Raw genomic sequence first — 27,658 nt, forward strand, 5'->3', positions numbered from 1 at the left:
ATCTGAACACCAGGAAATAAGTTATAGTTTATTTTATATTCGGTGTAACATCTAACAACAAGTAAATAATCAAGGTAGTCTGTCTCTTTTATTTGAGTTTTAAATCATTTCTGTCCTAACACTTAATGCAAGTCTGACTCTTACATGAGAGACTTCCAACCAGGAGCTATTGATTAAACGTACTGTAGCGTGATCTCCTGGGCTATTCATTATTATTCTAAGCCGATTTAGAAACTAAAAAGTGCTTGTTGTGCCCTAATGTGGCCCTTCATTTCCGTGATGCCTTCAGCCCTTGTACACACCCCACTTGCAGTATCAGCCTGGCACAATTACAATTGTAATAGCACAACATTCCTCATCTTTTTCACAGGATTCCGATCAGTTCCACTGAAAAATGGCTACAGTGAGGATATTGAGCTGGCATCGCTGCTGGTCTATGTTCAGATGAAGAAGACATTGGTGAGTAATGAGCACTTCAGTTCTTGTGAGATATGTTGTTCCCTTCTGCATATTCATCAGGAGAAGCCCAGTTCTGTAATACCTTTCTCACTCGCTCCATGTTTTATAGATGCTCTCAACATCTTGATGTCATCACTGGCATCTGGAGTACTAAGATATCTAAAATAACCATTATTCCGGCATGGACATAGGATATGGCACCCTTTGACATTTAGCGAAATACTAAGTACCTCCTAATCTTATTTTTGCTTTCCTTGGCCTTGGTTTACGTTTTGCTGAACAGGCAGGGCCCTCTGGTTATGTTTTGCTATTTTGTAGACTGCTGAATTGCAACAGAGACATCTGTTACATAATGAACCATTACCGCACATGGTTGAATAAGCACAGGTGCACACTTTTCTATTAGAGAAGGAGAACTCGTCTCTTCTTTAACAGTAATATGTGCCACCCACCTTTTCTGCCATTGATGTTTTTCCTGGCTTTGAACTCATTATAAATGGACAAAGCTTGAAGATGAATTTGTACCCCTGACTTGGAGCCATCCTACACATTGCAGGGCAGACTCAGACCTTCATCTTTAAATGTTGATAAATTGAGTACTATTTAATTGAGTTTAATAACAAAATATATTATCACTTGAAATAATATAATTCCTGAAGTTGCTGCCCTTGGTTTTGCCCCGGGTAATAATTTGGGGGCAGGCATTATCCCACAATGATAACCCCTCACTCCATTTATAGGACTTCATTAATACAGCACTTAGAAGTGAGAGGAATTTGGAATGACGAGCATAATAGAAACATGATATTATTATTATTATTATTATTGGGATTATTATTAATAATAGGGTTATTGCTAGAAAAGACAAACACACAACTTATATCAGCCATTTCAGATTCTTGCTTTCAGTCTGTTACATCATCACCTTCCAATAAAAAGGAGGGTTGGTTAAATGACAACTGTAAAATGCCTAAAAAGAAGTTACTTGACACACTAAAAAACATTCTGACTAGGCGCATTGAGATTGCGGCAGCGAGGGCTGCCTATAAACAGGCCATTATAGATAGAGAAAAAAGGACTAGACGAGTCCGTCTGACTGAACCTCATTGATGCTTATTCCCAGAAAGAAACTAGAAAACTAGAACATTTTGGATAATTATAAATCAAGGCACAATCTATCAGAAGGGCCCAGTAGACGTTAAAACTACTATTGAGCACCAAGCTCGTTTAACTCACTTTTCTTCTATATATTCACATAATTCTAGTGACGTTCTTCTTTTAGACAGGCCTCCTGTTGTTGCTAAGCCCATGTTAAACCATGGAAGTCAGGTTTATACAGTTCCATTTGATAGCACTTAGTCTGAGTTTCGAGTTGCCATACATAAGCAAGCTTTAGGAAGATGCCCTGGTCCAGACGGTACCCGTCGATCTGTTCAAATTACTGAAACAATTCAGGGTTCAGAATTGTGGGGAGCTGGGAGCTATTTAGCTCCTGCTTGTAGCTTAGAAGAGCCTTGTTAGCTTAGCATCAATAACGACCAGGAGCAATTTTTTTCTCCCTTGGCCAACTGATGCAGAACAAACACACCTATGTGAATTTAACACTGTTAGTTTGGGACAACCTATAAGTAAACATTAGGACGCATCTATACTGCATTTAAAGCATAAGAGGAGTCATAAAAAATGGACAAAAATATATGTTTGCATCTAATGTGGAATTTTGATTTGTGATCGCTATGCACTGGTTCCTTTTTCGCCATTAGTAGCTCCTGGTCCCTGGTTAATGCTGGATACTGTGAGAAACCTGAGGGCGTCCTCACATTTACTCCCCTACAATCCTTTGCTCAGGTGGCCAGGGAAGAGCCATCGCTTTTGGATCCCGACCGTGGGGGAGGACAAGCGAGGGAGGATCATCTGAGTGGTGGGGGTGAGAAGTCGATGCCTAAGTGTGAGACATGGTATTCCCCTCCTTTTCCAATTGTGACTTACCTTACCCTCCCTCAGCTTTCGTAGGATATTGTTTTCCAAATCCTACCTTTCCCCTTCAAATCCAATCAAGTACTGAGAGGAGGAAGACAACCCCTAGAGTAATGCAGATTACACATAGAAAACACCACTTTAGTACTCGGATGAAGAAGAGGGTTCTTGAAGAATACAGAGCTACAAGTCAGGCATGTCCCAATAACTGATGTAATTGGATCAGGCCAGTCGGGAAGAGAAGGCCAAGCACCCACACCTGAAACCCCTTGACAGGGCCCAGGTGTATAAAAGGTGGCGCACAAAAAAGAGAGTCAGTCAGCAGTTAGGAGAGCAAAAGGGAGGCTGTGTGCCTGAGTTCGGCAGAGGATCCCTTTTTGTGTGGAGGCAGCCATGTTGGGACTGGGAACAGAACCAGGTTCCAGGCAGAGACATTTGGGACCCAAGGCAAGTGGGCCATATTGTGGTCACAGGTGTGGGAACCTCCAGCACAGTGAACTGAAGAAAAAGAAGGAATTAACAGAAAGTTCAGCACAACCTCAGAGAAACCGGCAGGGAACGGGACGCTGAGGCGCTGGAGGAAGACTCACTGGAGCAGTGTGACTTTGTGTGGCCGTGTCTCCAGGGCGCAAGAGAGCGAGGGAGAAGGGAGCTTTGGAAGCAGGCAGTCCCTTTTCTGTGACCGAGAGATGCTCATCCCCAACAGTCTAGTGGTGTGTACGAGGAAAACGCAAGCAAGGAAGCGAGAAAGACTAACGCTGCTAGCAGTGAGTTTCTAAGTCTGAGAGAAACCCGGTGCGTGTGTGAAATCAACTAATACAGAGTAGCGGATTGGTCGTATGCAGATGGCATGTTTTCGAAAGTATCCGAACATAGCAAAAGAATGAAAGAAGTGAATAGGGGAGCCAGTGAAAAGTGAGCAAAGTGAAAAGTGAGCAAAACGCTGAATGGGCAATATTCCCAAGAAGTGAAAGTTGGCAAACTGAAAGCCTACAGAGGATTAAGAAGATAACCCTGTGACTTATGAAGTTGCAAATAGTAGTTAAATTGCCAGGAAGGCAGGAAGCTTGGGGATGGGAACCCCCTGAGCACCTTTGAGAATATTGTTTGGTATCACATTGCCTGAAGCTTGGCTAAGGGAAACCCTGAGCTGCTTTTTCAACATTGATTTTTGTGTCCAAATATTTGACGCTTGGGTAAGGGAACCAGTGAGCTTCTGTGAAATATTGTTTCATAACCTGATACTTCAAGAAGGAACACTTGAAAAGCTGAAATCAAGAAAGAACTGTATCCTGAACTTTCAAAGGGAGGCAAGAGATAGCTTCAGACTTTATGTTGGACACTGTTTTAGTTAGAGCATCCCTACACAACATTCACAGATTAAAAGTGAGGGCAAGCATAGGTTTTAACAGAGACAGATTTTTGTTTTGGACTTTCGGATTTAGACATTCATTAGTTTATTTAGGTAGGGCAATCCTGACAATAGCTATAAGACAAGATAGAAGTTGCACGACCCTGACAATTTAAATAAAGGTTTGGAAAACTATACTTCGAATGGATTGTGTCCTCCCACGTATTCCTCATTTTAGATATTCATATCGTCAGCTTTGCTGCTTCGGAAAAAAATATTTTTCCACACCAGAGGGCGCTGTGCTCAATGTCGTGGCATCGATGTCCCTCGAGGGCTACCGTAGGGTGTCGATGTCATCCACAGTATAAGTGGCTCAAGCTGCGCCGGTTGGCTTCAGTTCCGTTTTTCCGAAAGCTTTTGCTTCGTGTGTACGAAAACAGCGCTTCAGTCTTTCGAGCTGTCTTCTTCATCTAACCCTTCTACCGCTAAAACTGGCTTTAAAAAGTGCAAGAATTGTGGGAAGAAAATGTCTATAACCGACCACCATCGAATTTGTCTCTGGTGCCTCGGTCCGGACCATCGAGTTGATGAGTGCAGTTCCTGTCAGGCTATGATGAATAAATTGGTGGAGGGGGAGGAATCTTCGAAGGTCTCTTCGAAGAAAAATAAGGACTCTGTAGAGTCCAGGGAAAAGTCCCAACGTACATCAAAGAAATCTAGGTTGAGGAGTCGGTCGAAAAAATCTTTGTCTACTTCTTCAAAGAAGGCGAAGAAGAGACGTCACCGATCTCCCTCTTCTTTTTCGTCGTCATCCTCTTATACAGGGGTTATCGCCTGTCCATCAAAACATGATTCCCCTAGAAAATGGGAGGCTTTCAGAGCCTCAATGATGCGAATCATCGAGATCACGGCCCAGACCCCCATGAAGAAATCACGTGAAGACCATGCCCCAGCTCATTCTAAAAATGACAGAGGAAGGTCAGAGACTAGACGCTCTAAATCCGGCGAAAAATCATCATGGGTGTCGTCGAGAGAAACCTCTCCGACACCTCATAAGAAGAGCAAGACGTGCCTATCAGTGCATAAACCGTAGGCGACACCAGACAGACAAAATGGGGTCAGGTGACAAACCGTCATCGAAGTCTATGTCGAAGATCTCCTCGACGTATCTGTGGAAGACTTACTCGATGCCAGTGTCGAGGGTAGCATCCACACCTTCCTTGACGGCGCTTACATCTAAGGCACCTTCGACCTTATCGAAGCCAGCATCGACAATATCGACGCCTTTGTCGAGGGCAACATTGATTCCGGTGCCAATATCGACGCCTTTGGCGAAACCAAGGTCAATGCCTTCACAAACCACGGGTAACACTTTTCACCCTGTACCAAGAAAATACTTTTTCAGGTTTATGACATCTATTTATGAGGAACAATTCCCTGAAGAGGAGGTTTCCCCTTTTGGGGTAAAATATGGAACAAGGGATGTTCCTGAAGAACTAATTGACCCTCAGTCCAAATTGGCTCACCTCTATGACTGTCTACAAACAGCTAGTGGTATAGACACGTCACCTGATTTGGAATTGGACAAACCTGACCCTACTGATCATGCAGACTCTGCATATAGAAATATTATGAACAGGGTGGTGGAGTTCATGGGGTGGAACAGGAATTCACCCACTTACGAACAGTATGACATGACGGGCATTCTCAGTCAAGGTCCTCAAAAGGATTCACACAGCACTTCAGAGGAAGGTTATGGCCACATGCGAAACCCTAGAATCTGGACCAGCAGTGAACAGAAATTTTGCTAGGAAATACAGACCTTCTTCTTCTGACCCAGACTAGTTAACTAAGCATGTTACACCTGAGGGCGTAGTAGTCCAGGCAACTACATCCACTAGACAATCTGCGTACCCTTCTATTCCCCCAGATAGGGATGATAAAAGAATTGATGCCTGGTCTCGAAAGATTTTTTCTTCGAGCAGTATGGCTTTAAAGTCACCAAATGTGACCTGCACCCTTGCAAGATTCACATGCACCCTGTGGGATTGTATTAGTGCAGCGGCTGAACACATTCCTGAGGGCGCGGAGCAAGACGGCTTCCTTGCAATTGTGAAATATAGAAAGAAGGCTATGGGGGAATGCTTTCAATCAGGACTGGACACTGCTGACAGCATCAACGGGTCCATGGCGTGTAGCACAGTGCTACGCAGGTTTGCAAGGCTGAGAAAGTCTGGCTTTGCTCTGGATGGGCAGGCCAGACTTCTTAATATGCCATTTGACGGCTTGAGGTTGTTCGGCAGCAAGGCGGATAAAAGTTTGGAGAAGCTTCAGACCTCCAAGGCGGCGGCTAAGTCACTTAGCGCCTCCATATGACAACCTCAGCAACACTCCTTCTCAGGCTCATCTTCCTCGAGGGGTTGTCCATTTCGTTTTTATTCCTCATTTGGAAGAGGAAAAGGACAGGCTACTCAGAGAGGACAAAGAATATGTCCTCGAGGTGGATGAGAAAAGGGTGCTAGATCAGCCCCAGCAGCGGGATCTGTCCCCTCAGCCGCTACTGCAGCCGTCGCAAAAGCCACTCTGAGGCCTTGACCCACAAGACCCCGGTGGGAGGCAGGATCTCTCAGCATCTGAACGAATGGCGGTGCATTACTTCAGATGCTTGGGCACTGGAAACAGTGGCTCAAGGTTACTGCCTTGCTTTTCAAAAAAGGCCCCAAAGACCATCCACCGGGATACAACTCTGTCAAAATTCCAAATCCGCTCCTGTTTCAGGAAATTTGAACCCTTCTAGAGAAAGGTGCAATAGATCATGTACCTCTAGAGGATAGGAACAAGGGTTGGTATTCCCCATGCTTCCTCATCCCAAAAAAGACGGAGGCTTGAGACTTATCTTGGACTTAAGAAACTTGAACAAGTTCCTCAGGAAGGACATCTTCAAGGTGGTAGCCCTTTCTCAGATCCTTCAGGCTCTCCAACTCCAAGACTGGTTGGTATCATTGGACCTTCAGGATGCTTACTTTTATGTGCCGATCCATCGCAAGCACAGAAAGTACCTGAGGTTTGCAATTGGCAGTTCTCACTATCAGTTTCGAGTTCTGCCATTCGGGTTGACCAGCGCCCCAAGGGTTTTCACCAAGCTGATGGCGGTAGTGGCACTGAGTCTTAGGAGAGGTGGGATTCATGTCTACCTTTACCTGGACAATTGGTTAATCAGGGCACGTTCACCCGAACAGGCCTAGGAACATCTGAGCATGACCTGTCACTTCTTACACAGACTGGGCTTCTCCCTCAATTACAAGAAGTCAAATATGATACCATTCCAAAGACTCCCAATTCATTGTAGCAGTCCTGGATACTTGCTCATCACATTCTGCAGATGGTAACAAAGTTCCAGAATGCCCAGCATCTGCTGGCCTTCAATTTTCTGAGGTTGCTCAGCCTCATGGCATCCTGCATTTTTCTGGTGCCAGAGGCCAGATTGAAAATGAGATCCCTTCAATGGGCCCTCAGTGGTCCCAATTTTCTGGCAATATGTCAGACATTTTGCAAGTTCCGGCCAGAGTGGCTCAAGATCTGCTATGGTGGGCTTGCAAGGACAATATTCTTAAGGGAGAATCTTTTTGGCAACCCTGGCCGGAGGTAACAGTAGCGACAGACGCCTCACTCACAGTGTGGGGCACTCACATCAACGATCTAACAATCAGCAGCCTCTGGTCTCCATCAGAGTCCAAACTACACATCAACCTTTTGGAGCAGAGGGCAATCTGACTAGCGCTGAAGGCCTTTCTGCCCTCTGTACGGGGAAAGAATGTCCTGATAATGACGGACAACACAGTGGCCATGTACTACCTCAACAGGAGGACATGGTACCCGGACCTTCTGGACATGTCCATCTGACCTCCAATACGTCTTCCACTAAGAGAGGATCTTCTCTCACAAGAGGAAGTTCGGGTTCTCCATCCAGAGGTCAAGACACTCAGCCTTCAGGTGTGGTTTCTGAGGGGCTGGGATATAAGGATTGGGACCTCCCGGATGACGTAATGGAGATTATGCTTTCGGCCAGAAGGCCAGCAACAAAATCTGTGTACCGGTGTCGTTGGAACAAGTTCAGTAACTGGTGCAAAGATAGGAATGTGGATCCATTTCTATGAGGTACACCTATGGTACTTTCTTTCCTGTTACATTTGGCCAATCGAGGCCTCCAGATTGGTGCAAAAAAAGGATACTTGACTGCGCTTTCTATTTTTAAGCACTCCTCAGAAGAGGTATCTTACTTTAAAATTCCATTGATTGATCAATTCTTAAAGGGTCTCACTAACGTGTACCCTCCAGTCCCTTTTCAAGTACCTGTTTGGGATCTAAATTTAATACTAAAATTCCTTATATGCATTCCTTTCGAGCCTTTGCATTCTTGTCCGCTAAGGCTACTCACTTTGAAGATAATCCTACTAGTGGCTATTACATCAGCCCGCAGGGTAAGTGAGTTACATGCTCTATCTTGTAAGCCACCTCACACCCTCTTTCATAAAGACAAAGTTATACTTAAAGTCAAATCTTTATTTCTACCAAAAATAGTCTCTGGCTTTCACTTGTCTCAGAAGATCACATTGCCATCTTTCTATCCTCCCCCTCATGCAAGTAAAGAGGAAGAAAGGCTCCACAGGCTGGACCCAAAAAGGGCTCTCAGCTTTTACATTTCTAGACTGGCAAAATTTCGGCAAAGTGACCAACTTTTCATTGGATACACCGGCCACAAATTGGGCCTGGCAGTAACGAAACAGACCTTATCTAGATGGATAATTCTAGCAATTGGAGAGTGTTACAGATTGGCAGGTAAAGAACCTCCAGATGGGCTTAAGCGCTCATTCTACTAGGGGCATGGCAACTTCAACGGCTCTTTAGAGCGGTGTCCCGATGCAAAATACCTGGTTGTCATTGCACATTTTTGTGAAACACTATTGTTTAGATTCCACCTCATCCCAAGGGGGTCTTTTTGCTAAGGCCATTCTACATACGGTCCATGAGTAAAATTAATCAGTACTCCCTCCTCCAAATTTTCACTGCTTTGGGAGTCTATCTAAGATGAGGAATACGTGGGAGGACACAATCCATTCGAAGAACAAGTTACTTATCAACTGTAACATTCTTTCGATTGGATGTTCCTCCCACGTATTCCTCATCAACCCTCCCAATCTACCCCGCCGTACAGTTTACGTATTTTATACTCAATGTTCCTTGAGAGCTTATGGTCTAAGGGCACGCCTTATCAAGTCATCAGTTGAGAATATCGAAAAAACAGAAATTAAGCCAACGGGTGCGGCTTCAGCCATTTATACTGCGGATGACGTCGACATTCTACGGCAGCCCTCGAGGGACATCGACGCCTCAACATCGAGCACAGCGCCCTCTGGTGTGGAAACAGTTTTTTTCCGAAGCAGCAAAGCTGACGATACGAATATCTAAGATGAGGAATACGTGGGAGGAACATCTAATTACAGTTGGTAAGTAACTTGTTCTTCTGTTTCCTGTGTCGATCTTTTGATACCATGCTTATCTCACAATACAGAAGAGCTGCTTTTAGGTCCTGCTTATCCAATCTTAATTTCGATCCCAGATTTTAAATAATTGGGCACCTGTCATCATTGTTGTCTTCAATGCTAGGATCCTGGAATTTGATTTCCCTATTTCCTGGGAAAAGGCCATACTTTTTCCAGTCTATACAAAATGTTCCTCAGCGCATCCATCGTCATATGGAGCAATCGCCCTTCTCAAACCCTAACTCACGATCTTTGGCTGCATTATACTGGGCAAGCTTGAGTAGTAGGCGTCGGATTACAATGTTTTAAGTGACATTCAATTGGGCTTCAACCATGGTATATGGACTCGCTAACAGACCCTTAATCTGTATCTTATTTTGGTATGCGCTATATATGTCAAACACAAACCCATCTATCTAGCATTCATGGATTTGAGCATAGCATACAACATATTGACTCATGCCAAGCTTTGGCAAAGGCTCAGATCCATAGATTGCCCATAAACCCTGGTACGGATCTTGGCCGAGTTGCACTGATATAATTATGCTTGTGTTAAAACAGGTCAGAACCTTGTAATTTTCGGTAAATCCTGGTGTTCTCAAGGGCTGTGTGTCAGTACCTCTTTTATTTTCCCTGTACATTAATGGTTTATCTGAAGCACTACTTAATGTGCACACAGATGCTCCTAAGATTGGGAATAGATTCTTTCAGGGACACTAATTTATGCCATTGATATTGTGATCCTGGAACGCACCGCTCAAGCCCTACCACTCTTGGTTACGCAGTACGCTAACGTTATGTCCTCACTTGACGTACAGGTTAATGCCAGTAAATCAGCTATAATGGTATGTCAGAAGGATAAGCGCAAGTTAAAACTACCAGGAATATACACTGACAGAAAAAATCCCTTGGGTCAATGAAGTCAACTACTTGGGAGTGTGTTTCGGTAAAGGCCCATGCTAGTAGGCAGGAAGGGAATGTGCAGTAATCAGTGGCAAGCATGTTTAGATTTGTGAGTCTTTGTACATTTCAATCGATTGATTTTATTGGCTTTAACAATGTACCATTTTAAATCAGTTGGTCTGGCCAGATATGGGTCATCGGGAGAGGGCTATGCCGATCATTCTGATCTGCAAGTCATCGAAAATAATTTTGCTAAAAAAAACGTTTGCACCTTTCCCCTTTCCACTCCTAACTATCCTACGCACAACAAATTAAACTTGCCATATTTTGAGGATAGCCTTGTCATTGAACCCGTACCTGGCTGCGGGTTTATCGCTGTTTATAATCAAGGTTTGCTTAGACAGTCCACTATCAGAAGAGATTCTGTGGTTGCAACACAACAAACGCCAATTTGAATTATGAATGCTGTAAGCCATTGTAACAATCTCATAAATATTGGCAAGTCTGGTATCCATAACCTAAAAGAGTGTCTCCTGGTAGTTTTGGATAGTGACAGAGAAGACAGAGTATTTGTGAAACTTTCCAATCGCCAACACACTTTTTATTCTTGGCTTACAGGACTATCTCACTTGGACCATGCATCATGGACCAATTCTAATGGCTTAGGTAGCTGCAAATTTTACGGAGACCCAGTGGAAGATATGCTGCACTTTTTCTTTTTTCCTCACACATTCTCTACCTAGATGCAGGGCACTGTTCCCGATCTTGAATGAGCTCGGCTTTCGTCATTGCCGTGTTGCTTTGTTATACTTATTAAAAGTGGAATCACCACCGATAGGGTGGGAGCTATTGGAATATCTAGGACAGGCATTATACAAGAGAGGCAAAAGTCCATACATGATTTAAGTTTATTTTTCTATTGTATCTGCCCTGCGGCCTTATTAGATACGGTTTTAGGTCAGAAGGAGGAGACAGACCAATAGGTGTCATATTCAAAGCTTTTATTTCAAAATAATAAAGAAAATGCCTAACTTTCCCTATTATAAGCATTTTCCTAACAGGATGCACCTCGTCATGATGCAAGTCCAAATGAAAAGTCTGTTCTCCGTCTGAATCAGTCTAACTGACCCTGCCACTATTACTACAAACAAAAATACCAAGAGAATGACTCCCTTCTGCTTGATTGCTTCTCAGCAAGGTTATCCTTAATATGGGATTTTTAAATAGTCTTTTGCTATTTTTCACAATAAACCTATCAGTTCTTTAAAGGGGCTTCACCGGGCCCTTGTGTCCTATCTTCTTCGATTCTTCAAAATCTTTTCTTGGCTTGCTCTCGTAATGGCCTGAAGTATCTGTTCCAATTCACAGTTCTTCTATTTGCTTGATTATTCAACACAGTTTATTGGACAAACCCTCCTTCCTGTGCTTAGTTTTCTCCTCAATTAAATATACAGGTAAAGTCTCTATTTGATTCTTGTTCCTCTTGGGATTTTCCCATTCACTGGAACGAGTTTGGTGAGTCCCTAAGAATGTCTCACTCTTCTAGTTATATCGCCATTCACTGGGATGAGTATGATGGGTTCTTGTATGATGCTCACATTTGATATATTAGTACCTCTCATTATATTCGGTTTGCTTATGGCTTGTAAAATCCCTGTCCCTTTTTAAATATATGCCCTCTTCCCCGGGTCTCCCGGTCTCCCTGTTAACAGCTGTGTAAGGAGACTGCGTCAACGGGTTTGCATTCTTGTTTTCCTCTTTCTGTTCCATCAATGTCGCTCTCCGGCTTTCTTCCAAGTCGCTTCTGTGTCTGATTATGTTATCGGCTTTGGATGGGTTCTTCACCTGTTTCCCTTCCAGGCCACCACCTTCCTGCTTTGCTTCCTTACTCGCATTCTCCTTTGGCAGACCGACCTGCTTCAGTCTGTTCCTGGCATCTGGCCTGTCCCGCAGCCCACTTCAGGTCTATGCTCGTGTCCCCTTTGCACATCCCTCCTGGGACTTTGAGAGACTTCCTTCAGTCTGTCAGGTGTGCCGCTCACTGCTGGCACCTCTCTTTGGTAGCTGTTCCTCGACATGTGAAATAGCATCTTCTATGATTTCCCAGCTCTCCTCGATCCAGTTTGAATCTCCCGGGTCTCACTTCCTTGTTCGCCTGACCGTCCTCTTTTTATGACGCAGTGTTGGGACTTCCCTGGCTTTTCAGGAATGTGCTTCCTTTGTGTTTGGGATACTTGTGTCATAAATCCTCTTGACTTGTTCGTCTCAGTATTTGTCGAATAAGTATTCTTTGACTCCTTGGTTCTTACTTTTCACAGTACTGAACTGATAAATTTCGTCTTTCAGTATATCACAGTAACATATGTAAGAGCCTAGAGGTTTGTAAAGTAATGATGTTACATTAGGTTCTGGAGGATAATGGGAAAGAAGTTCCTCGGTGAAAAGGGCGTCCTTATACCCAAGAGGGGAGTTTCTCTAGGGGGAATGTTGCGTAGAGTGCACACCTCCCTAGCCTCAAAGGAAGGGCCTTCCCTTTGGAGAAAGTGACTGAATCCCTCGATTCATTATAATACCCATGGATAGGTTGTGCAGAGATTTGTGTGTATTATTGGAAAAACTGATGAAGCACGTGGCAGTGTCATTCATTTTAATTGAAAAAAAAGACAAAGCTTTGTGATACCTTAAACATTTACCACATATGCCTATGAGGTGTGCCTCACCCGCTGATAATTAGATGTATTGCCTGGAGGGACTGTGTCCATCATATTTTTGATCCGTCTGCACTCCCATCCAGATAAAGTCATGTGTGGCACTTTACTTTGCCACAGAACACCGGGGTTGATTGCCTGGCTGCAATCCATCCGTGTGGATGGAATAGAAGCTAGGAAATGTGGTATGCACTCCCTCATGCATTGAATATACATCCTTGTCTGCTGTGTCACAGTGCATTAGTTATATATCCAGTGTGGGAATATATGTGTATGTGCTACTTTCATAATAAGCCTTTAAGTATGTTGTGGAATTGGGGTGGTTTACGTTCTTTCTGATCTACTTGGTACAAATTATGTTTTGCCATACCATCTGTATTTCCATAACCCTTTCAAGCTTGAAGTATGCCTTTGGAGGAGTTTTTATTTTGTTGACCCATGTAGCCATTAATAAGGGCTTGACAGTTTTGAACATGGATTGTGTTTTCTATGCAAAGTGACAATGGTTGCTTCACAGGAAACTGTTATGCGAAAAAGACACACTTGCCACTTAAGCACTGCTGCATAGTAATGTCAGTGAATACCTCAGTGCTAGTTTCACGTTCAATGACTATGCAACATAAGTACTTCCCTTCAAATAGTGGATACATGCATTCCTCTACTATTCTCTGTCTACAAACACATGAGCAGATGAAATGTAAATTAGACACATTTTAGTTATAAATGTACCATGTCACTTCGAATCTGCACATCGAGAAACTGCAAACCAGCTTCACATGTCATGATTCGCTGTAACAGCTCATTTAGTTCTAGGGGAGCAACTTTATATCATACATAAGCCTTTTGTCACCTCTAAGTATATTAATGTTATCTTATAACGTAAGTGAAAGCAAGGTGTGGTTTTTCAATAGTCTGTTAAAATTAAATTAGCTTATACAGATTTGTTGGCATACCTGCTAGCCCTTTCCCAGCAGCCCTCAGTATTGGAGGGCAAATACATGGCAACCTTAAGAGGATTACTGCCAAATGAGTTATCTGTAGTATGCATAGAAACAGAGCTATGGATCATTTCACATTTACATTTTTCTGAAATGTGCAGATGGAAACATTCAAAGTCGGTTTTCATGTTAACACACCTGGGCCTTTTCAGTTAGCTAGAGTACGTAGATGCAGAATATTTGCTTCCTACAAATATGAGGCTAGATTGGTCATATATTAAAGCAGTATGCTACCGAAAAATGGAAACTGTGGTATGCAGTGAATTGAATGTATTGTCCATTCCTAATTTAATGTTAATTCGTGTCATACTATATTTCCTGACACTGCTCTTTTTTATTAATTGACCTTTATTTTGGCAAATGCTACAAAAGCATAAAACAAATTCAGGAGGTATATACAAACAACAATTAAAAAACAATGAGCAAGAATAAGTAGACATAAGCAATGTAATAGTTCATAGAAAACCTAAAATAAAAATGTTCATAGGAAGCTTGATCTAAATTATACAAATAATAGAAGCGTGCTCTGCTTTCATATTAACATTTATTTTAAAGTATGTGTTCATTATTGTACAATTATTGATAGAACACAAGAAACAGTCGTATCAGAAATGAGGAAGTGGTATAGGAATATTGGTCTTGATTTAACAAACCTTTGTGCCTTTAGAATTGGATTCCCTGTTATCTTAATGATATTTTGGTATCTTGGAGAAAGACAAACCATGAGCATAAAAGTCTATATAGCATCGGGCCAGAATGAAAAGAACAAATACTACCTTCCCCAAAGCCTCCCCATTGATCATTTATCTAAAGTATGTTGTATGTGAAAGATATCCAGTCTGAACCGGGTCATAGGTTTAGTTTGTCTCACATTAGTTACCCAGTTCAGATATCCCTCCATCTACTTGGCAGAGGTAATTATTCTGTGGGCAGTTGTGGACAAAATCTGTTTGTAAAATATGATGGTACCTAAAGGTATGGAATCTGTTCCACCTGTATAGTTGGTTAAGTTTAATGGAGCAACTCGGCGGAAAGAATCCTATGGCACAAGGTTCAACAAATTGCAAAAATAGCCGAGCGTTGACACTCAGTTAGCCGGGCGCTTTCATTTTGCTCTGTGTATAAGCTGCAAGATTATGTTTCTTCTTTCAATTTTTTTTTGTTATTATGAATAATATACAAACAAAATTCCAAAGTAAACTGTTTGTTAAAAGCCCAAAAGTTCTTTTAATTATTATTGCGTAGAGGACAAGGTCAATCTGGTCAGTGTCATTAATTGGCCAATGCATTTTCAGAAAAGAATTCCTTCATCAGGGCTGAACACTATCAATGTCACCACGTAATGAATATCATGAATATCACATGTAAGTACAGAAGATGTGTACATACCCGCAAAGTGGTAGTTCAAAAGCATCACATGGAGTAAACCAGAAAAAAGAATACAGAAATTATAATGCATCTCATCATAAGCAATATTGTGTAAACAGTTCAATTGCAGCCCGATGGCTATATTGATAAACTACCTGTATTCCGATGCTATAAGGTGCATCTGTGGAGGTAATGGAAAAATGGCCATTCATTAAATGGCCTAGAATTGGGGGATAGGAATGGAAGATTGACTAGGAGTCCTATTTGGACGCTTTTCCTGCAGTGCACGCCAGGTACATAGATTTATTTTTCTATGTTGGTGGGGACTATGAGATTCCCACTTAACTATGATGCAGTCCACTTAGGCATTGTGTCTATAGTTTAATTTCCCTATATATGTTGTTTGTATTGCAGTGCTCTGTTGTGGCAAGTGGGGGCCCATTTAAATTGGGAAGTCCTAGTAATTCAGACTGGAAATTGAAATTCTGCTTGATAGAAAATGCCATGCATAGTTAGGAGGTCCCCTTTTCCAAATCTTTGTGCTTGGTTTTTACAAGCATGAATCAGATTGAACATCATTTTTGTTTCTAATTTGTGCTGCATATATAGGATAGTGTTGTTCTTTGAAATGTGTGACTCTTTGCTCTTTTATTTGTTTTTAGTGTTATAAACACTGCCAACTTTCTAAATTGTCCTTCGAAGTCAGTCCACTAACGAATCAAAAATCAAACCACTGTTCGTTGTTTAGCCCCTGATGAATGTCTGTTTAAATTGGTGATAGGGACACAAACATGTAGGGCCAGTTTTTTTACCCCATTGGTACTATTGTATATTTGTTCTATGACCGATTGTGTTGTAGGATTCGTTGTATCATTTATGTTTTAGAGGACTATTGTTGATGGATTGTGTTTTGTGACTTATTTCTTTTCTGTCCTTCAATTCTTGAGGTTGTTTTATTAGGTTTTTAAATTGTTTCTTGCTGTGTGCAAGTCCTTCAAATAAAATGTAATTGTATTTATTGTGTATATGCTATTGGAGCAAATTTTTCAGGACGTAGCATTTTGAAAACAGAGGATTAGACACTAACAAATGTGTTTTTCAGTACCTTTTCTTTTCTTTTCTTTATATAAATGTACACTGTCGCTGCCAGATAGTAGAGGAAGGACTACTCTTTTCTTGGGGTGTCTCTGGGATCAGTTACCTGTGTTGTATATTTGTTGGCATATATGTGCAATAAGAACGGCCTAGCTTCTCCACCCTCCATTGTGGTGAGCATATCAAGAATGTATAGTTTTACAGTGTCATTAATCTAATGGGTCTTAATTCTTCCCTTATTGTATTGAGTCTGTGCTCAGTGTCATTTGCTAGGTGAATCATTTCCCATTGCGTTATTTGTATCCACTTAGAGTTTGCATGCTGTCTGTATTCCGGGAACGAGCAGGGAAGCGAAACATTTTTCAATTTTTGTGAACATCCTGTACTGCTCGGGGATGGCATGAAGCTTCTCTGTTGAGTCTTGGGAAAAATAGTTTGAATTTTTATGGTGGCAGAGCCCAGTGAGAGGCGGGCGCGCTGTTGTGAGGGGTGCACAGGTGTGGCCGGGAGGTGCTAATTTAATAATGGTGAGATGGGCATCTGGCACAAGGAGGACAGGCGAATGTAAAGTGTCTAAGGAGTTGACACCCTTCCAGGATGGTGGGAGCTGGATATATGCTAAGCCCCCACAGGTCCAGAATATGTCCATAAGCACTGCAGTTCCTCTATTGAGGTCTGGAATATCAAGTGTCCTATTACATTGTTCATTTGTGCCAACAGGTGTGCTGTCATTGCCCCTGAAACGCAAGGAGAATTGTGTAAGTTTCTGTACTTTAGTCAGTTGCTCATGTTGCTTTATCCATGTCAGTTTTTCCACATATCTTTCCCACACATCATACCATGTATCATTGACATATGCCACTGTTTCCTCTGGATACCCCACCAATCCTCATGCTTTGCACCCCATCAGTCCTTTATACCACTTAATGTTGTGAAAAGGGGTGCCTTCCATCTGCAATTGAGGTCTTCTTTTGCACCACAACCACTCTTGCCCATTTTTCTCCGAAAACTCACTGTCATCTGCTGTTATCAAGGCTGCTTGAACCCTGTGTCTCTGGAACAACAAACACACCCTACATAAGGCAAGATGCAGTAAGCAGTGTGCTATTAGAGGTGGCATCTCTTGTGGCAGTAACAGTCTGGGTGTGCCAGTTGCTTGGGGTAATTAAAGAACACATTGTCTTGGGGTGATGCACATCTACTGTACTGTTTAGGAAGCCCTCTGGACTCACAATGTCCCCTTTAATTCTAGTTACTAACATACTACCATTATTTAGCAACAATGCAAGATTGGTACCTATCCCTCAAAAGACCAATATACAATTTTAACCATAAAGAAAGAGACAGAAAGGGAAAAGAACAGGAAAAAACACAAGGCATTATCCTTTTTCCACTGTCCGGTGTCCTTGGAGCCTGCAAAGAAATGTTGTGGCCCATTGGAAAATTCAAAAACGTTTCAAGATAACTCATCTTTTTCTATTCTTTTATTCCTCCTCCTGCGGTTGGTCTGCGAACAACAATCTGTTCGCTTTCCGGGTGTCTGTTAGGTTAATCCAGGTCTTCATATAACCTTCAAATCTGTAGATGTAGCATTAATGACAGTAAAAGTGTGGTTCATTCCATTTTCTGTAAAATTCCTGATGAAAACTGAATCTCCGGTTATAGGTTGCTGTCGTTGTTGGGATGATGTGTCCTGCTGTGCTGCTTGTTCCTCTGTTTCTTTCAGATCTAGATCCCTTGGAAGGGGGCTGACCTGGCGGGAGATAAGACTGACAACTTTGGTTATAAGATATCCCTCAAACTCTCCTCCTAAAACCTGTACAGACTTTTGGACATCAGAGGTTGGGTGTGAGAAGGGTTTGCAACCTCCTGCCTGTGATTATCTCATGAGGAGTCAAATGTTAGTCTTTCCCTGGTAATTTCCTGAGAGCATCTCATGCAATCACAAGACATTTTAACCAGTTTCTCTGAAATGGATGGCATTTTTTTGCTAAACATTTCTTTAACAGGCCATTGAGGTGTGTTATAAATAACCTATGACATCATATCAATTCTTCACTTCTTCTCTTTATGATGTCATCTTTCCATGCGGCGCAGGAGCTTCACCTCAATACTAGTTAAAACTCATGCACTGTGTCACAACGTTGTCTTCCCTTGCCTTTGAGTGTATTCCCCTTCTCTCTTTTATTACCTAATTTTCCACATAATAAAGAAACTATCAATTTCCCCCTCCCTGGTTTTCTCACAAGGGTGCACTCACGTTCTATTTGTTCCCTGAGGACCTCCAATGCTGTGCCCCTCTCAATTGCCTGCACAGCTGGGCACAGTGCCCCGCTCCAAGGATCAGGCAGGCCTTTAGAGAAACACAGCACCGGGAAACCTCCTCAGGGTGTGCACATGGACTGGTCACTGCAGGTAGGTGGTGCTGCAACGCAGGGTGTGCCGCGGGGGGAGCCCCCAGCCTCTCGAAGGTCCCTAAAATCATGTCAGAGTCACCAAAATGTACAATAGACCCAAAACCTGATCGATAAAAAAACAATGCAAGGTATCAATAAGGAGTTCACAATTTGCAAGAAAAATAGGATTTATTACATGCAAATACTGTTGACACACCCATATCAGTTTAGTTTTCATAGAAGAAAAACACAAAACAGCATTGTGTTACAAATATCACATGCCTATTAATCCCAAATTGCTCAATAACCTACCCATGGTCATTTGAATGCCGCCCCTGCAGATGAACTAATTGTAGGGTCAGCAGAAAATACTCTGTTTTGATTAGACAACATTATCAACAATTACTGTGGCCTTTTACCATTGGCCAGGACAACTTCATGATGTGCATGCCCCCAGAGAAGACCCAATCCTGAAACGAGTGTGAACAGTGAAGTCAGTACCCTGTGGCAACATAATGGACACAATACTACTTTCTCATGACACCAGTCAACTTGGCACCCCCCTCTGTGACTCACTGACCTTGCAACTGCACATTTGGCAACACCTCATGCGACTCCCATCTTGAAACATGTTGCTTTCCTAGCACACATCCTCCCATCTCTCTCTTGGGAATCAGGTGGCTTTATAAAAAAAAACACAGCCAAGGCACTACTCCTGGGGACTCATTTCTCTGATTTATTTGCTCTATTTAGCTTATCTGCTGCAGTTCTAATGGTCCCACCACTTCCTAATGGGGGCAGTGCAACCACAACCTCATTCAACCTAGTGGCTAGGTCTTGCCTCTAGGCATTGTTCACACCAAAGCACGTCCTTCGCTCTCATCACATTTATCTAATGGTGGGAACATAGCGTTACCTATCTCCTGCGTGAGACATCTAGGAAAAGATGCGTCTTGCAACAATAACCACTCTTTGTGTAGAGCTTCACCCTTCTCCCAAGGGCCTTAGCATTATGAACACTTGTGTGGGGAAAGCAGGAATAAAATCTAAATAGATGAACCAGACAGAAGCTCAGAATTGCGGCCTGGTACTCTAAATAGCAAAAAGCTGCCAACTTTTAATTGGGCCTAGTTCAGCATGGCAGGGCTATGGCTAATAGACAGGTGGCCCTAATGCTAATAATAATTAATATCTACCATACTTAGTGTTCAGGATGTGGCTAGAGGCCCTGGTAGTGCAAGCATTAACACAAAGCTTATCCTAATACAATAGTGGTACTATCTACTTCTCTCCACTACAACAAAGACATAGGCCCTCATTATGATTTTTCCGGTCTGGAAGAAATGGAGGAAAAAATGCTGGTAATTCTGGCACCATAATTTTTTCTAGACCGAGAAAACACAAGTTTGCTGGTGGGGACCACTGATATACCGGCAGGCCTGACCTGCCAGTAGATCAAGCCCCTACCGGCAAAGAAATGCCTGAATCACTAGCAATACCGGTGCCAGTGATTCAGGCAATCCCATCCCACAGAGTCCTATGGGACTCCATGGAATGGGAATTTACCGTGGTCTCCCCTGCCCATAATATCCGTGTCATATTTATTTATTTTATTTATTAATTTTATTTGTTACACGCCCAGACCAAGGGGTATCACGGCGTGGTTACAGACATCTTAATAAATGGTCATACAAACATAATATTTGGTAGTACAAGCATACAAACATAATATTTGGTAGTACAGGCAATACATGTATAGGATCACGGTAGTCAGGTTTTACAGGTTAAGCACAATAAGGTGCAGATTAGGTCAGGTGGATATTCTATTACTAGTATTGGTTGAATAACCAGGTTTTCAGCTGCTTTTTGATTGAAAGAAGGGAATGAGGTCTCTTTTTTGATGTGAATAGGGAGGGTGTTCCAATGTTTGGGTGCTAGTATTTGGAAGCTGCTACCCTCTGCTCTGGTATTGTTGTAGCGGGGGACCACTAGGAGGAGATTGTCATTGGATCTTAGTGTTCTAGTGGCTTCTTTTTTCTGTATTACATTATTTAGATAGATAGATGTTTTTTGGTAAGGCATTTGTGTGCAATACAGAGTGTTTTAAAGTTTATTCTGGCTTCAATGGGTAACCAGTGTGCATCTTTCCTAGTCTGGGATATATGATCAGACTTTTTTATTCCTAGTGCTGCCCTTAGTACTTTGTTTTGCATGAGTTGTAGTTTGGTGAGGTTTGTTTTGGAACTTCCTAGCAATAGTACATTGCAGTAATGCAATTTAGATAAGACCAAGGCTCTGGCTAATGTGAGGCAGTTGGTTGGGGTCAGGAATGGGCGGCCTAACGCTATCAGTTTAGAAGTGTATGAGGTAGTTGATGAGAAGGTCCTGTATTTTATTTACCGGGTCATGCCGGGTTATCGGGTAGCGGAGATGGTAAGGCAGTTTTGCCAGTATCCCGTCGGTAATGGGACACTGGCAAAACTGTAATGAGGCCCATAATCTACTACTTCAATAATACAAAAAAAGCTTTAAAGTGGCGTAAGCCTAAATGCTAAATAATATGGACAATATATTTCACTGCCCCTCATCTCACTATATCATTCTTTCTAGAGTGCTTCAAAACTAAGTGCACTTCACAGGTGGACACAAATGCTAAATCAAATGATAAAATTACTGAAACTAAAATACCCGGATGTCCATGCTATTAAAGTGTATGCAGCCTGAACCTCCGTCCACTTTTGGGACGTGGCTTCTGCATGCCTACAGGTTCCTGAGGTGAGGCACACGAAGGAACTAAAGCTTGCTGACCCAGCATACCTTTGATGAAAGCGTTTTAGTTTCCTGGATGTGGCTCACCTGCTCATGCTTTCACAACTTAAAGGGATGGTCTAGTAAAAATGTTTATTTAAAAAATAGATAGGCACCATAAACAAAATACTAGCATTCTCCGTTTTAAAACTTCCTATGTAAAATTTTGAGCTATTCAAGCTCAAAATTCGCAAAAGCAAGCACATGGGCGCATCCATTTTGTGAAATGGAGGCCCTCCTGTGCTGGCTTTTGCTTTTGCGACAGTAATGAAGGAAAAGCCAGCCAGCTGTAGTAAACAAAGGCTACCACTGGGTGGCTTTCCCTTCATTAGTGCTGTAGGCGGAGGACGGGGACCGGAGACCAGAGCAGGAAAGCTGCAGCTGAATCTCATGTTTGCGGTCGCTTCAAAATTTTTTAAAGCTGCGGTTTTATTTCTAAGTTTTCCGGGCTCCTCCAGCCCGGAAATCTTAGAAAAAAAAACGCAGCTAGTGCTTATTTTTTAAAAAAAAATAAATAGCACTTACCGAGATTCAGCTGCAGCTTTCCTGCTCTGGTCTCCGGTCCCCGTCCTCTGCCTACAGCACTAATGAAGGGAAAGCCACCCAGCGGTAGCCTTTGTTTAGTACAGCTGGCTGGCTTTTCCTTCATTAGTGCCGCAAAAGCAAAAGCCAGCACAGGAGGGCCTCCATTTCACAAAATGGATGCGCCCATGTGCTTGCTTTTGCGAATTTTGAGCTTGAATAGCTCAAAATTTTACATAGGAAGTTTTAAAACGGAGAATGCTAGTATTTTGTTTATGGTGCCTATCTATTTTTTTAATAAAATGTTTTACTAGACCATCCCTTTAACCCCATGGATGCCAATAGCTTTAGTCCATTATATAAACCAAAGGTTGCCTGGTAAACTGGATAGCAAATGTGGCTATTGCTGCTTTAGCTTGTGCCATAACAGTAGCCTGCTTATTGTTGTGCACCGCTACCCTGAGATCAGGGGTTGAAGGATACGAAAACAAGTAGTGGAACTATGTTCCCTACTGGCCTGCCCCAGCTCCCCACAAACCTGATAGCCACCCACCCACCCACGCGCAATACAAACACCCAAACAAACACACCTGCTGTTTAAGAGAATGTTCAGTGCGCTGCACTGAAGTGCAAGTTTTCATCTTCTTCCTACACTTTTATTCTAAAACTAAATAATTCCAGAATGTTTTCTTTTAAAAATAAAAGTATAGGAATAGTAAAACATTTAAAAAAGTAATTGATCACTGCCCCCACAACCGCTCCCGCCCACTTCGACTACTGCCTTAGATCTACTGTTCACTTGATCCCTAGGTAGTTGAAATCATTCACTCTTCTTAGACGGTCCCATTAAGTGAAAACAAATGACTGGTCCGTTTCAGACGCTCAATTTGATTTTTACCTTTTGCAATATTGACAGACAGGTCCATCGTTTTCACATATTCATCATAAGCCTCCGTCAATTGGTGCAGGGCAACAGTCTCATATCTAGGACTCTGGTGTTGCCTCCATTTATCTAGCTTTAAGAACATTTATATTAAGGTTGAACATGAAGAGAGGCAATACAGACCTCTGATGGATTCCCCATACTATTTAAAAGGCAGCAGTGCATGCCCCACCCCTGCCAAATCATACCATGTATCTATTGTCTTGTTGAAGTAATACAATTACCTGGAGCAAAGGTGTTGGAATGAGTCACCATGTCAAAGGCCATGGTGAGATGTGCGAACGCTCTAAGGAGTGGTCCCTTCTTTATAAAATCATATTTTGCTGCAAGGGAATAGGTAGTGGGGGCCTGCTTAATAGTTCTGATCTTCGCTTTTGAAGCCATATTGGGTTGCAGAAAACCCATTGCAGTTGCCTAATGTACATTATTCAGCTATTCTCTGTCAGAGAGATTGAATGATAGAAAATAGAACATTTTTCACTGCCTTTTTTTTATAGATTGGCACTATTACTGCCATTGGCCAGCCCAGGATTGCTGCATGAGTCATCAGCACAAAATTAAACATAAAAGGCAACATGGGAGCCTTCACAACAATATTTGTCTGAAATAAATCCAGGGGCTCTCCATTGATCCGAGAGGTTGTATTTGCTGCCTGTGCTTTTAACTAGTCATTGGCTGATCAGATGAAAGGTACATTTTCTGAATGCATTTCCCTCCTGTCAGAACTAAAAGGCGATATCCCCAGCAAAAACCAGGAAATTACTTTTAGCCCAAGTTAGATTGTAATGCATCACCCACCCCGATGTGTGGAGGGCCTAGCTCCTAGGAAAGGCTCAACCCCGTACCCTTGAAAGGAATTCGATAGAGGGTGAATGGGGAAAAGGAAGATCATTACAGGGGAGTCTCTTTGATCTGCAGGAGACAGGAGGTGAGAGTGGCAAAGAATGCCAAGGAAGCGAGTTGCACAGAGGGAAGCATCTGGGCACTATGGATTTACCATTTGTGTCGCTTTCTCTACCACACATGACTCCCTGCAGACTCCGGCCTCTAGGCATGGAACCAAAAGAGGGAAGACACGTTATTAAAACGTGCTTATGATAGTCACCTAGAAGTGGACTTGAAAATACACAAATCCCCTGCTGCAGTAATTACTCGTCATTCTGGTGAATGTGTGTTGAAGTTGTTGGCAGTTCGCAGGCCATTGCATAGGGCCAAAGAAAGGTAGGTAGGTATAACCTTTATTCAGAAAATATCCATTAACATAAATCAAAAACAACACACATTATCTAAAACATTCAGAACATTAATAATCACAATCAATATAAAAACGTCAAAATGCTCTAGATATTCTTCGAAAAGTCGCTATTACAAAATTCAAAACGTGGATGCATAAAGTCTTAGTCGTTATGGTTCATAAACAGGGACATGGCCTCCCTAGTTGACTGACCTAATATTATTGTTAATAAAATGAGGCCTAAGCCATCTCCTTCTAAAATCTATTTAAAAAAACATACAAATTATTATGAAATGTACGATATCCTCTTATTTGCCCATACCGCAGGTAGACAACTTGTGAAAACCCAACCAACTCATTTGGGCCTTTAAGGGTAGCACATTTAATCTAATCATCACTAGTTGTTCTACTGCACTCGGGGGGGGGGGGGGCTTAATTTTGCTTATGAAGTTACATTTAGCATTTTTTAGCCCCAAACCCACACATGCTTTCCTATACAACTGTAATGACTGTAACATTTCTGTTCGGGAAAGAATTTCACAATACTCTATTTCTACAACTCTTGTTTTAAGAAGGGCCTTACTTTGCAGTTTAGACATGTTACTGAATACAGCAACATCCCCAAAGCCCCACCACCTCATCAAGTCAATCCCACTTAAATACCAGCAAGTCCTTTGATTACGGGCGAAGACACCACCTCTATGAGGGCATTGCCTATATTTTGGTTTGTGGAGTGCTCTAACTACATTTTCAGAAAAGTCTAAAAACACCCTTTGTGCTTGGGATGTTATGCTAAAAACACCTAACTCTGAGCTCAATTTTAAAAACCTATATTCTGGATCAAACCACGGGGTAGCCTTAGTGTGGATGGCCGTCTCCTTCCTCGGATGTATGGGGGTGCACACCGCTTTATTACCGTCATTGCTGAGAAGGCATTCAAAAGATCAAACCACCTCTATAGGGACACGACTACTGCAGAGAACGTCCCATAGATGCTGGACTTGCGCATCACTGAGTATGCTTGGCACTTTATCTTGATCCACCTTCCTCATAGCAGAAAAGTGGGCCAGACCACTCTGCTCTTGCTGCTTGGGTTCGATAGGTGGATCCAACACCCATACAAACCCCAGATGATTGTGGTCACTCTCGGCGCGCTCACCAATCTCAAATTCTGTGACCTCATAGAAGGAGAAGCAGCTCATTAAACAATAATAGGTGACCGATTTCCTAGCCCTAAGTTTATAGGTTGGTTTAGGGTGAATAGCCCACTTAGATGCCCTGTTTAATTCCACGAGAAAACAATGACACATTAAATAATCTGTGATACAGCCTTTAGGGTCTTGTCCAGAAGTTAGAATGCTTCTGGATTGCACACATGTATTCTATTAATGTTAGTGGTTCAGACCCCGCTGGTGCATTCCCCAGTTCAGCATTAAAATCTCCTGCTACAAAATTGGTGTCAACCTCGCCAGAAAATGCTACAGAGCGAGGGCTAACATCCCCAAATAGGCTTAATCGCTTCAATTTAGGAGGAATATATACATTCACAATCACCAATTTTTGGAGGAACAATACGGCTGTATTAGCCACAGAGATTAGTATCTCTGGGTTTACCACATTTAGTCTAACTGCTTTGACTGGTAGAGACATTTGCAGCAGTGTCGCTAAACCTTTCCTCTAACGCCATGTTAGCAATTTTTCGGCTTTAAACAAAACAATTCTTTGAACCTTTTGTTCAGGCAGGAGTCTTCAGCTAGCCTTGTTTCCTGGAGACAGGTTATAACAAACGCGCTTAGTCACTGGACCCATTCGACATCGTACAATGCATTGTTTACCCCAGCAATGTGGCAACTAATTATTCTTACAGCATTATTGCCTGCCGATTCAAAGGAGCTCCCTCAACGGTTGTGATAAACGCTTAAAGCTGCAAAGGTGGGATGGGAAGATGCAGGGATACATGCTCTCAGTGGCCTGGCTGGATACATTTCTATGGGCCTCATTGCAAGTGTGGCGGTCCGGAATTATGGTTGCTGGTCGCCCCGTACCAGCACCTATTTCCGGACCGCCACACTACAACTCTGCAGGCGGGGGCTGTTGCAGCACCCACCTGCAGAGTTTTCACGGAAGCAACGCACCGTTAGCAACAGTGCTTCCGTGTCCCCATTCCCATGGAGTCCTACGGGGCTCCATGGGAATGGGAACTAAGATTTTCCAGCACCTGACTTCCCGATCCACCAGGACTTGTAATGTCCCGGTGGTACCGGGAAGTCAGGCACTGGAAAAGTGTTACGAGCCCGGCAGCAACCAGCCAGAAGCACCAACAGGGTTACAGCCAGACCCGTAATGACCCCCTATGTCGCCGTGTGGTCTTTCTTCTTAATCTTTGCTCCAGTTCTGATCTAGATTAGTCAATGATTGAGGACTGAGATAACATTCCTTGCATCACAGGGGCATCAATGAGTTTATCATTCTGCAGAGATTATTTCTATTTAATATGCTCCCACCAAGCATCGTGAAAATGATGAATTTCAAAACCCGAATCTAAAACGACTTCTACTCCTTTTGCAGCAAGAGCATCCTTGCAATTCATCAAACAAATCCTAGTGTACGAGTTTTAAAATGCCGACCCGCACATTACAGAAAAGAAAGGTTTACAGACTGGATCAATAAGCCTTCTCCTTAATACTGTTGGGGGGAGACAGAGGTTAGTTGATGGAAGAACCAGAAGCCTAACTGCAGCTGCATCTGCAAACTGGTATCTAGGACTCCCATCTGAAGTGACCTTACCAACATTGCCTGGCTCGTGAAGATTAGAAGAGGGACACAGTTCTTCGAAGAAACCTTTTTTGAATCCACGGTGTTCTACATCCAAGAGCATTACCCCTGACATTTCCTGTTGCCTAGCCTTTAATCTTTTCATCCAGAAGAATATTATACTCTTTTGAGACGAGACACATTTGGACCGATGATTGAGCTGCCTTCCTGGCCCTGAGCAGCTCACAACATCACAACGCCTGGACCGTACATTCTGCTGCCAGGAGAGGCATCGGGTAGCCGGTGTCATGCTGTTGAGCCTGCTTACGAGACTAGGGTTCTAAACTTGTAGACTCAGTGAACCTTCCCAGGCATTCCAAGGAACCCTGACTACCTGGCCTTCACTGTGGCCTGTAGAGACTGTTTAAGTCCCCTTTTCCTGTCTTGCCCAAAGACATTTTAAAGCAGCCATTTGACTTTTGTATTTTCACTGCATTCATTCTGTCCTGTGTTACAATACCTAAAGTGTACAGTCTATATATGTCGAGCCTGAATTATCTGTATAATTTCTCTACTTGGGTGGGTTTTTAGTTTTAGTG

The 27,658-nt window shown here is 42.6% G+C and overlaps 1 protein-coding gene across 2 annotated transcripts in view; it reads left to right on the forward strand.

The window, feature by feature from the left end:
* The window catches only part of PLCG2 (phospholipase C gamma 2), a 953,330-nt gene that overhangs the window by 892,345 nt on the left and 33,327 nt on the right, over positions 1 to 27,658 (forward strand). For both annotated transcript variants that reach the window (XM_069638435.1, XM_069638443.1), the window contains exon 31: positions 371 to 459. In XM_069638435.1, coding sequence (XP_069494536.1) covers positions 371 to 459 — 89 coding nt within the window. The remainder of the gene's footprint in view (positions 1 to 370; positions 460 to 27,658) is intronic.

This window comes from Ambystoma mexicanum, chromosome 1q (genome assembly GCF_040938575.1).
Source record: "Ambystoma mexicanum isolate Mex_15411 chromosome 1q, UKY_AmexF1_1, whole genome shotgun sequence".
NCBI classification, from domain to species: Eukaryota; Metazoa; Chordata; class Amphibia; order Caudata; family Ambystomatidae; genus Ambystoma; species Ambystoma mexicanum.